The 11,575-nt window shown below is 46.6% G+C and overlaps 1 protein-coding gene across 1 annotated transcript; it reads right to left on the minus strand.

Annotated features, from left to right (window-relative positions):
- Positions 1-1,607: 1,607 nt before the first annotated feature.
- Positions 1,608-11,575, minus strand: SLC2A6 (solute carrier family 2 member 6). The gene is made up of 10 exons (XM_044306181.1): positions 11,434-11,575; positions 9,272-9,434; positions 8,899-9,105; positions 7,832-7,931; positions 6,910-7,121; positions 6,673-6,825; positions 4,330-4,438; positions 4,071-4,244; positions 3,050-3,195; positions 1,608-2,017 (listed from the first exon to the last, which is right to left on the minus strand). The coding sequence occupies exons 1-10, from the start codon at positions 11,523-11,525 to the stop codon at positions 1,862-1,864; spliced, it is 1,512 nt and encodes a 503-aa protein (XP_044162116.1). The 5' UTR covers positions 11,526-11,575; the 3' UTR covers positions 1,608-1,861.

Genomic DNA, 11,575 nt, shown 5'->3' on the forward strand with positions numbered 1-11,575 from the left:
CGGGCAGCCCCCTGGGCATCGGCCCACCAAGGAATTTCCCTATAGGGTTTATGGCCAGTCCGCCCCTGTGGGTCACTGACAACCACCTTGGTTCTCATCCACCTTTCCCAGAAACAGACACACATATATTTATTTTATAGATGCCCACTTTGACCGGATTGGTTGCATGGATTTGCATGCATTGTAGCGACCACGTGCGGTATAATATCTTCTATACCGCCATACAGCAGTGTACATGAGTGGACTATATACATAGAGATCAGTGGACCCGCCACATCACAAAATTACTTCTGTAGCATTTTAATGTCACAGACAATATTATAAGCCACGATAGGTATAAACTGCTCCAACATGCCGACTTATGGCGCTGATGCCACTCCATCTTGCCCCATAGACGCCCTCACTCCTGTGTCAGGGGACGTTACAAGCGCCGTTCCTTGTATTTGCCTTTGGGATGAGATTTAGCAGAACTCGTGCGATGAGAAAGTGCAGCGCCGGCCCCTGGGCAACTGCTGCTTTCTTCTCACCAGTTTTCATACATCACCCAATGATATAAGCGGTACTTGCCCTTTAAGAAGCATGACATAGGTGTAGTAGACGCCACCCTGCGGTCTGCAGTGAATGATCAGATCAGATTGCGCCGTGATTGCTTCTTTTATCCGGTTACTACATTTCCTGTTTTGACATCGCCCGCTCTAGTCATTATCATGGAGATGTGGTGAGGAGCGTCCCCTCGTGTCGTAATGTGCCTTAGATGTCGGCCACCGTGCCGCGGTCAGCTCCCGGCATGATGCTAAGTAAACGTGTCCGTGACAAGACCTCTGCTATCAGTGCGGTCAGGATTATTGCCGTTGTAACAAGCCTAGGCTACCATCCAAGATCTGTAAGCTGGACCTATGGACTACCTCAAAGCGCCCGCCTGCGGGTGTAGAAGGAGTATACCTATCTGGATCATTGATGGTGTACCTCTAGGATATGCGATCAATGACAGATAGGTGCAGGTCCCACCTCTGGGACCTGCTCTAATCTCTACAACGCCCCCCCCCCATGTGCGGCCACCCTTCGTTCACTGCTATGGGAGGTCTGAAAATGGCTTGACTATTTCCAGCAGTCCAATACAGGTGAATGGACAGCAAGCCGCGCATGCCCTGTGTGCGCTCCTTCACTTCGAGGGCCCCGTTCTGGAGATAGGAGCGGGTCCCAGAGGTGGGACCTGCAGTGGCGTAACTAGAAATGACTGGGCCCCACAGCTATTTTATTTTTAACAGGGTTCTCCCCCCTCCAAGCAACTTCCTCGCAACATCCGTGTGCATTCCGTATTTTGCGGAACAGAACAGCTGGCCCCTAGTAGAACCGTCCTATCCTTGTCCGTAATGCGGACAATAATAGGACATGTTCTATTCTTTTGCAGAACGGAAATACGGAAACGGAATGCACACTGAGTACCTTCCATTTTTTTTTTCAGACCCATTGAAATGAATGGTTCCGTATACGGAACGGACACGGAATGAAAATACGTTTGTGTGCAAGAGGCCCTTATAATGTCCTGCCCATTCAGGCCCTGGAGTATCAGCTCGGCCTGGAGGAGTGCTCCTTTAAGAAAACAATCTGAATAAATCCACACTTTAATCTTGATTAAATATTATCCTAGTATTTACATATGGATCTACCTGGACTAATCGGTCAGCCTGGCGTCCAAGATGTAGCATATGTCGATTTCTGACGGCGCCTTGAGCGTCCACGATGTCGCAGTTTACAGTTTCATATCACTGAAGATCTAGATGTCAATCAGGACTACGGAAAGGCCTTAAAAGACGACGGGTCTTGGTTTAGAGTCAGGTTCTAGTTGTCTGCCCGATGGCTACTTAATGAAGGAACGTCGACCCGTCCGGAAATAGGATTCGATTTGTTCCAGAGTCCGTCCCTTGGTCTCTGGGACACATAAATGAGTGAAGAGGATGCAACATGCACAGATGATGGCGAAGAAGAAGAACGGAGTCTCCAGGTTAAAGGCATTCTGGGGAAAAAAAAAGGAAACTTCCAATCAACCGACCATGGCGACTTTCCTTGTACACCACATCTCAATTAGGGAGCATTCACACGTCCGCAAAATGGGTCTACATCCGTTCCGCAATTTTGCGGAACAGGTGCGGACCCATTCATACTGATGGAAATAACTGGCCAAATAACTGAAGTGTGAACGTGGCCTTGTCTGCGTTGACCACAGTTCAGACACAACAACCAATGTATCATCCATAGAGTGTTACTGCCGCTGCTTTGCTCACCCACTCCAGGTCCTGGTGGTGAGGACCCTTCTTTCCAGCGGACCCAGCCACCAGGGGCTGCTCTATCCATCCACACAGGCTGCGGCCTGCTTAGCCTCTCTCGCTCTGCCCATAAGGTGCACACACGCTCCCTTCGGCTCCTAAAGGGGCAGCACACTCCAATCTTTAATAACTAATGGCTGACCACGTTGGGGTACTTAAGGCACCTGAACAATAGGACCTTTTCTGCTAGTGTCCTGCAAAAGTGAACTGTTATACATTTGTCTGCCCGTGTACCGACTTCTGTCTGCTTCCTGGATTTGAACCTTTACTGCCTGAGCTGACCCCTGGTTGATCTCCATACTGACCCTCAGCTGCCCGCTCTGACTTCAAACTGTGTCCCAGATTGCAAGTACTCTGCCTGTCCTGACATCGGCCTGTCAGGCTCAGTCAGCCATCAACCAAACAGTAACTAGGTAGTAACCTGGTGGTTCCCCTGCAGCGAAGTCCAAATCCCTGTATAGGGGTTAAAGGGTAAAGATCTGGGGACCGCCAGGAAAACGCCCTTAAGAGTAGCCATAAGTCACATCTGTGGACACAGTGGTTCCACTGCGTGAAATCGAGCCAGTATGCAACCAAAAACTAACCTAAGACATCCCCATGATCAGCAAGGTCACAAGCAAAGAAAGTGTTGTCCAAGTGTTCATAGAGTAAAACCCAACCCAACCACCTAAGTAACAGGACTGTACTGAGCCTGTCCAGCATGTTCTTTCCCTGGTACTCACCACAACGGGCAGGAAAGCTTCGGTGAGAACAAAGCCGGTGATCCAGCTGACCATCACACATAGTCCTGAAGCCGTTCCTCGGGCTTTAAGTGGCAGGATCTCAGACATGAGAAGCCAGGTGACGGGTCCCCAGCCAAAAGCATAACCTGAAGAGGAGATGGTGTTAAGGGCAAGGCAACGTCTACTCAGAATATGGTAAATAAACCGCCCCGAGAGGAGCGGGTCATCCAGTTTGGAAACCCATGAACAGGATTCACATCTCTTGGCCAAAATGGACAGTGGCTACAAACTAGTGTGGAGGACATGTCCTGTCTTGCATTAGACAGACAACCTATTGATTTGAATGGACACTGTGTAATGCTTCATTTTACCTGTGGAGGCGCTGCAGGGAAACTGAACACTTACTGTAGCACCAAGTTTTCCCACAAATTACCGTTGATTGCCAGCAGAAGAACACTTTGTGATTAGCTTATTGTGAAGGGAAACTTCTAAGAAGTAGGGATTGTCCAAAGTGAACAGCCCCTTGATTATGACAGGGGCAGTGCAGTCTTACAGGGATTCTCCACCTGACAGCTAAACCGTAAAGCTCCATTGATTACATCTTTTGAGGTGCATCCATACTTCATAGGTATTACAGCAGCACTTCCACACCTTGCTAGGAGGTGCCTTCAAATCGAGTGGGTACCCGGTGGTCTCAAGCATGGTGGACCTCATACTAGGTGTAGCTACCAGCCCAATGGTCATACTGAGGCAGATCAGTCCCTAGTGGACAGATAAATCCATCCAAAAACAGAAAAATGGCAGCACTTGACTAGGGTAGGTATACGCTGTGATGGCTAACCTCCGGCACTCCAGCTGTGGTCAAACTATGACTCCCAAGATGCACACTTGCTTGGTTGTTCTCAAAACTCCATAGAAATGAATAGAGCATGCTGGGAGTCGTAGTTTCACCACAGCTGGAGGTTAGCCATCACTGGCATATAGCATTACATGGGACTTATGAAAGCTCGTTGTCACTTACCTAAAATATACAGCATGATACACACAAGGGGGATGACTCCTAAATAGTTGACGGGATCGGCAAGGACGTGCGGGTCACTGGCGGTCATGGTCAGGTTGGTGGAATTGTTCTTCATGTCTACTGTGAAATGAACGTACAAGCCCATTGACAGGGAGGACACCAACATGAGAGCACCTGTCAAAGGAGGCAGAAGAGATGGATGAGGAGGACGCAGTGGACGGAGTCCATGAAGAAGCATAGATGAGGTCCACATACTTACTGGATACAAAAAGCAGGATTTTCCTGCCCGCTTTATCCATTACCAGAGCCGCCACCAGCACAGAGATCAACCTTACAAGCCCGACCAGGGCAGCGTCATATCCGCCTTTCTAGAAGAAGACGCCAAAGATTAGAGATCACCTACCTACAACTCCCCCTCCATACCAAAGCAGCGACGTATACCATTAGGCTACAGATCCGATATACAGCCTGGCATCTGCTGTGTTACCTCTACTCCGAGAGTCTGAGATATCACTAGGGGACCACAGGTGACAGGGAACCTCTGAGGAGGTAAGATTACTATTCGCTTACTAGGACTGGCTGCTGGTTTTAAATTGAGGCAAACTAGCCGGGCGACAATTTATTTAATACACACTGTATGGCGGTATTTGGCTAGGAAAGTCGATGAAGAGCTGCAGGAACATGAGCAGAAGAGGCAACTTGAAGGGTTGGAGGACCTCACGTTGAGTTAGTATAGGAGGAAAAATGGAAGATACTGAAGCAAATTATGGCACTCCAGCAGTTGTGAACCACAACTCCCAGCATGCACACTTGCTCTCCGTTCTCATGGCTCCCGTGGGATTGAATGCTGGGTGTTCTACAACATGCCAGGGAAAAACATTTCCGCCTGATTCTACCAAGGCCACTTTAACCATAGGGCAAATAGTAAAAGACCACTTGGCCCACCAGAGGCAATCACATGACTCACCCATCCCCGAGGGTTAGTCCCGACTTTGGCAGCTGTCCCATGGTCCTAGGAGGACAGCGGCATGGCATGTCCCAGTTTCAACTGTATCTGTGTCCTGAGGATGCAAATACGGTTGACTGCTCCCAGTTTCATCATTCCCCAGGCCGTACATAAGGCCTCATGCACACGGCCGTTGATTTTGGTCCGCATCCGAGCCGCAGTTTTGGCGGCTCGGATGCGGACCCATTCACTTCAATGGGGCCGCAAAAGATGCGGACAGCACTCCGTGTGCTGTCCGCATCCGTTGCTCGGTTCCGTGGCCCCGCAAAAAAAATATAACCTGTCCTATTCTTGTCAGCGTTTTGCGGACAAGAATAGGCAGTTATATTAATGGCTGTCCGTGCCGTTCCGCAAATTGCGGAACGCACACGGACGCCATCCGTGTTTTGCAGATCCGCGGTTTGCAGACCGCAAAACACACAACGGTCGTGTGCATGAGGCCTTATTGTGAGGGTGGCACTGAGGGGACAGCACGTTTGTAAGGAGGGAACAATGGGGGCAGCACTATTATCAGCGGCAATGGCGTAACTAGGACTGACTGGGCCCCACAGCAAATTTTTGAACAGGGATGGCTCCCCCCCTGTTTCTTCAGTCAAGCTCGCTCTCTCAGACCAGGCCCGGCAGCCGCTCCGTCCGTTTCCTACAAGTATATATGGTCATTGTCATGTATGAGGCCTCTTTCACACGACCGTATGGCTTTTTCAATTTTTAACGATCCGTTTTTTGTTTCCGTTGTGTTTCCATTTTTACGTTCCGTTTTTTACAGTATACAGTAACTACATAGAAAAAAATTAGGTTGGGCATAACATTTTCAATAGATGCTTGCGCAAAAACGGAACAGATTTTTTTTTGCAGACCCATTGACTTGAATGGAGCCACGGAACGGGATTTGCGGGCAATAATAGGACATGTTCTATCTTTCAACGGAACGGAAAAACAGAAATACGGAAAAGGAATGCATACGGAGTACATTCAGTTTTTTTCACGGAACCATTGAAATGAATGGTTCCGTATACGGAACGCAAAAAACGGCCCGTAAACTGAAGAAAAAAAAAAACGGTTGTGTGAAAGAGGACTAAATGTATAATACTGGTAAGGGGGGTCCTGACAATAACATCTTTCAGTCCTCCTCCTGGGTGGGCCCCTTCTGAGATTGGGCGCTGTAGCAGCCACTTCCCCTATAGCTACGCCCCTGGTGAGTAAGGGGCAGCACTATTATGTGGAGAGCACTAATTGGTCATTCTTACGGGGGCACTTACGGGGGCACTACTATGAAGACAAAAATAAAGCAGCATCATTACTGTGTGGCGGCACTATGGGGGGGGGGGGGGGCAAAGCTGGTGGGGCATTCACCAGGTGGTGCACAATTCTGCCCTGACCAAGTTAGATATAGGGATAGGGTGGCACATCTTTGCTTCTGCCAGGCTTTCCTAGAGTCCCGAGAGGCAAATGTGGTCATGAAGGAGCTGGAGATGTTTCGTGGCACAACCAGATTTGCCATTCTGATGTCCGATGTCTAGGACGGCCATGTTGGTTGTCAAGAATCGGACGACTCAGGGAATTGCATGTACTCGCAGTGAAGGCACCGGTCCTCACCAGGATGACCTTGGTCCTGTTGAAGATGGGCTCCAGGTAGGTCAGTATTGGGTTGATTCCGGACAGTTGCTGTAGGCACCTCATGGACACGGCGATGAGGATGGGCTTGTAGTAGTAGGGGTCGGAGAGCTCGCTGCAGGTCAGAGAACTGTTCTGAAATTATACAAAGAGTTAAATTTCCACCATCATCCCAATCACTACTCCCAGTATGCATTACAACCCCCATGGGAGTCTTACGGCCTTCAGGACGCTCTCCTTAATCCTCTGGTACTCCGCTCTGTATGCGGTCTTGGGGCCCCGGAGCCAGACCAGGGCCTGAAGAGCCTTCTCATCTTTACCCTTGGATATTAGGAAACGCGGGGAGTCGGGCATGAAGCAGAGGAGCAAGAGCATCATTAATACGGGCACTTCACCGGCCACTGCCAACCAGCGCCACGGCAGGAAGAGCCCTTGGAGGAAGAGATGGCGGTATGTTCATACACAAGAGGCCGGAGGGGGACGTGCGAATACATAGTGATATCACTAATCATTGTATAATGAAATTCGTTTGTGTTTCAATCACCCTGCTTGCTGTCAGTGAATGAAAACAGCTTAAGCCGGAATACTCCTTTAAAGGGCATCTGTCAGCAGTTTTGCACCTAGCTGACCTGTTGGAAGCTGAAGACATCTGTGTTGGTCCCATGTTCATATGTCCCCGTATTTCTGAGAAAAATCAAGTTTTAATATATGCAAATGAGCCTCTAGGAGCAACGGGGGCGTTACCATTACACCGAGAGGCTCTGCTCTCTCTGCAACTTTGACAGGACCTGGCTTTGTAAATGTGATCACCTCTGGTCCTGTCAATCAAAGTGCAGAGATCACAGCAGTAGCAGAGACAGCAGAGCCTCTAGGTGTAATGGTAACGCCCCCGTTGCTCCTAGAGGCTCATTTGCATATATTAAAACTTATCAGCAATGCGGGCACATAGGAACATGGGACCAACACAGATGTCTTCAGCTTCCAACAGGTCAGCCAGGTGCAAAACTGCTGACAGATGCCCTTTAAGTCATAATAGATAAATCTAGCATACGCCTCATTAACATAACTGACCACGCCCACTTCCCAAAAAAAAGACAAAAATTTGGAGACATTTGAATATATGATGGAGGATCAGACGTACCCAGTGTGTAGAGAACCAGCGCTCCACATACGGCCATCAACTGAGGACATGCCCCCAGCGCCCCCCGCACTCCAGCGTGGGAAATCTCAGATATATAAACCTAGAACACACAAAATATCACAAATATTACTTTGCAGGTCATCCTAAGCTTCCTGATTCATGAACAGAATGCCAGGACTGCAGTGAAGACTGACACGTAATTCTAAATTCAAGGAAAAAACAAAGCAGCTGCCACATTTGTACATATGGAAGGTTTATGCATTTTCCAAAAACGAAAGCGGTTTCCTGTGAGTAAAATCTTAATGATGTATCCTCGGGATAGGTCATCACTATATGATCGGCAGGAGTCCGACTCCCGGTGCCCCCGCCTCGTCCTCGGCCATGTGACGTCACGTTCATCTGTCATATGGTCTGGGTGCAGCTCCGTCCCATTCAAAGTGAACGGGGCCTGGGCTGCAATACCAAGGACAACCACTACACAATGGATGGTGCTGTTCTTGGTAAGCTGCGAGTAAGCCTGATCGAAGGGGGTGCCGGGAGCCGGACCCCCACCAATCTGATATTGGTGACCTATCCTGAAGGTAGGCCATCAATACTGTACTCCAAGAAAACCCCTTTAAAAAAAAAGTTTGGTTACCCAGTGTCCTTTTCCTCCCATTGTGTAGGGGTACAGCTATAGGGGGTGTAAAGGTAGCAGGTCCACCAAATCCTGGTCCCTCTGTCACATAAGAAGTCACCAGTATTATATATGGCACAAGGTAAGGTGGGGGCCCTCTCATAGATTTTGCTTTGGGAGTTCTGCTCACAGGAAGCTGAGATATGTGTTGCTGTTTGTTAGGAGTCTATCTGGCCAGGACTAGAAAAATATGGCTGCTTTCTTTCAAAAACAGTGCCACACCTGTCCACAGGTCAAGAGCGGTACTGCAACTCAGATATATTGATTTCAAGCTACAATACCGGACACAACCATGGACAGGGGGTGGCGCTGTTCCTGGAATAAAGCAGCCATGTTTATCGAATCCTGGACAACCCTTTAACCACCGAACGGTCAGAGACAAGTCGCTTACTGGTATAGATGATGACGTCAGTCCTCCAGCCAGGCCCGTAAGGATCCTGCCCAAAAGTAACATGGAGACATGTTGGGCACTGCCTATAAGCAGGAAGCCCACGGCTGCAGGAAACGCCGAGAACATGATGCTCAGTTTACGTCCAAGGCGGTCGTTCAGGACCATCGAGCTTATTCCTCCCACGCAGCAGCCGAGCGCAAAGACGGACTGTAAAAGGATAATAAATGACAAGTGAAAAGTAGGATTAGAAGAATATGGATGTTTTTTTTTTCTTCTAAAAACAGCGCCACACCTGTCGACAGGTTGTGTGTGGTATTGCAGCTCATCCCTATTCGTTTCAATGGAGCTGAGGTGGAAAAAAAATTATCCTTACCCCAAACCATGACTTTTCCGCATCAGTTATATGCAAAACTGGATCAGTGTTTTGTTCCAGAACTGGCAACACGGGCGAGGGGTAGACCAGGGCATAGCCGAATGAGAAGTTGCCAAGGACTGCGGAAAAGGCGGCCAAGAACATCCTCCTGTTGTCTAGGGTTCTGTACAGAAGAAAGCAAGGACAATATCGAAATAAGGCCCCCATCTTCTTGCCATCTCACCCCCACTTACTGGACAGAAAGACTCAGAGCTTGTCCCCATCACCTCTCAGCTACTGGACCCTCGGGGGCGGGGCCTTCTCCTTGGTTGATACCACCCATGAGGAAGATGTGCCCTGACAGGAAACATTTGCTGTTTTATGAAAATGGAAGCACCTAGTGCCCATTTGGATTTGCCACCCATATACAGAGACCACATGTGTCCAAGGAGAAATCCGGATAAATACAATACGGGGCGCACGTGTTCTATTGCTCAAGTGGCTTCCATTCAAGAAACACTTACTACATGTCAGAAGTGTCGTAACATCTCCAGAAGACGAGAAGTGACCATCATCCTGTCTGCTGCTTACAATGAAGCAATGGTCTAATCCCTTCAGTGAAGACTGGTGTAAATGTAAGGCCTCATGCAGACGACCGTTCTTTCATTCCGTGTCCGTTGTTCCGTTTTTCGTGATTTTCTGCGGACCCATTGACTTTCAATGGGTCCGTTGAAAATTTGGCTAATGCACCGTTTGTTACCGTTTGTCATTTTTTTCACGGAAAACGGTTCGCGGACCCATTCAAGCCAATGGGACCGTGAAAGAACGCGGAGGCACACAAGATTGTCATCTGCGTGTCCGCATCCGTTTTTTTTCCTATCATTTGCATGGCAAACTTGACTTAGACTTTTTTTTACTTTCCTTCATGTCTGGTGCTCCTCCAAAAATAAAGGACGACACACGGAAACAAAAACAGAAACGGATCACGGAACAACGGAACCCCTTTTTGCGGAACGGAACACAACAACGGTCGTGTGCATGAGGCCTAAAGATAATAGATAGATAGATAGATAGATAGATAGATAGATAGATAATGATAGATAGATAGATATGAGATAGATGATAGATAGATAATGATAGATAGATAGATAGATGGATAGATAGATAGATGATAGATAGATAGATAATGATAGATAGATAGATAGATAGATGATAGATAGATAATGATTGATAGATAGATAGATAGATAGATAGATGGATAGATAGATAGATAGATAGGTAGATATGAGATAGATGATAGATAGATAGATAGATAGATAGATAGATAGATAGATAGATTGATAGATAATGATAGATAGATAGATAGATAGATATGAGATAGATAGATAGATAGATAGGAGATAGATAGATATGAGATAGATGATAGATAGATAGATAGATAGATGATAAATAATAGATAGATAACGATAGATAGATAATGATAGATAGATAGATGATGATAGATAGATAGATAGATAGATAGATAGATAATAGATAGATAGATAGATAGATAGATAGATAAATGATGGATAGATAGATAGATAGATAATGATTGATAGATAGATAGATATGAGATAGATAGATAGATAGATAGATAGATAGATAGATAGATAGATGATAAATAATAGATAGCTAGATAGATGATAGATAGATAGATAGATAGATAGATAGATAGATAGATGATGGATAGATAGATAATGATAGATAGATAGATATGAGATAGATGATGGATAGATAGATAGATAGATAGATAGATAGATAGATAGATAATAGATAGATAGATAAATGATGGATAGATAGATAACGATAGATAGATAATGATAGATAGATAGATAGATAAATGATGGATAGATAGATATGAGAGACAGATAGATAGATAATGATTGATAGATAGATAGATAGATAGATAGATAGATAGATAGATAGATAGATGATAAATAATAGATAGCTAGATAGATATGAGATAGATAGATAGATAGATAGATAGAAGATAGATATGAGATAGATAGATAGATAGATAGATAGATAGATAGATAGATAGATGATGGATAGATAGATAATGATAGATAGATAGATAGATAGATATGAGATAGATAGATAGATAGATGATAAATATTAGATAGATAATCAGATCTAGCGCTCACTTTATGTACTTCTTCTCTGCTTCCCTCAGGACCTTCCCCACAGACTGATAGTTCGGTTTCCGGGGGTCGCTCAGGAGAGGTCTGCTGTCCATGGCGGACGGTCTGGTGTCCTCTGTACAGTCCCGCAGACTTCCTGCACTGA

The sequence above is a fragment of the Bufo gargarizans genome, chromosome 9, assembly GCF_014858855.1.
Source record: "Bufo gargarizans isolate SCDJY-AF-19 chromosome 9, ASM1485885v1, whole genome shotgun sequence".
NCBI lineage: Eukaryota > Metazoa > Chordata > Amphibia > Anura > Bufonidae > Bufo > Bufo gargarizans.

Bases quoted from the DNA above. Each gene is read 5' to 3' on its own strand.
- SLC2A6 (XM_044306181.1), bottom strand. From the start codon at position 11,525: ATGGACAGCAGACCTCTCCTGAGCGACCCCCGGAAACCGAACTATCAG. The intron at 6,826-6,909 runs GTAAGACTCCCA...GTATAATTTCAG, and splicing joins AGGAGAGCGTCCTGAAGGCC to AACAGTTCTCTGACCTGCAG. The intron at 2,018-3,049 runs GTGAGTACCAGG...TTTTTTCCCCAG, and splicing joins AAGCTTTCCTGCCCGTTGTG to AATGCCTTTAACCTGGAGAC.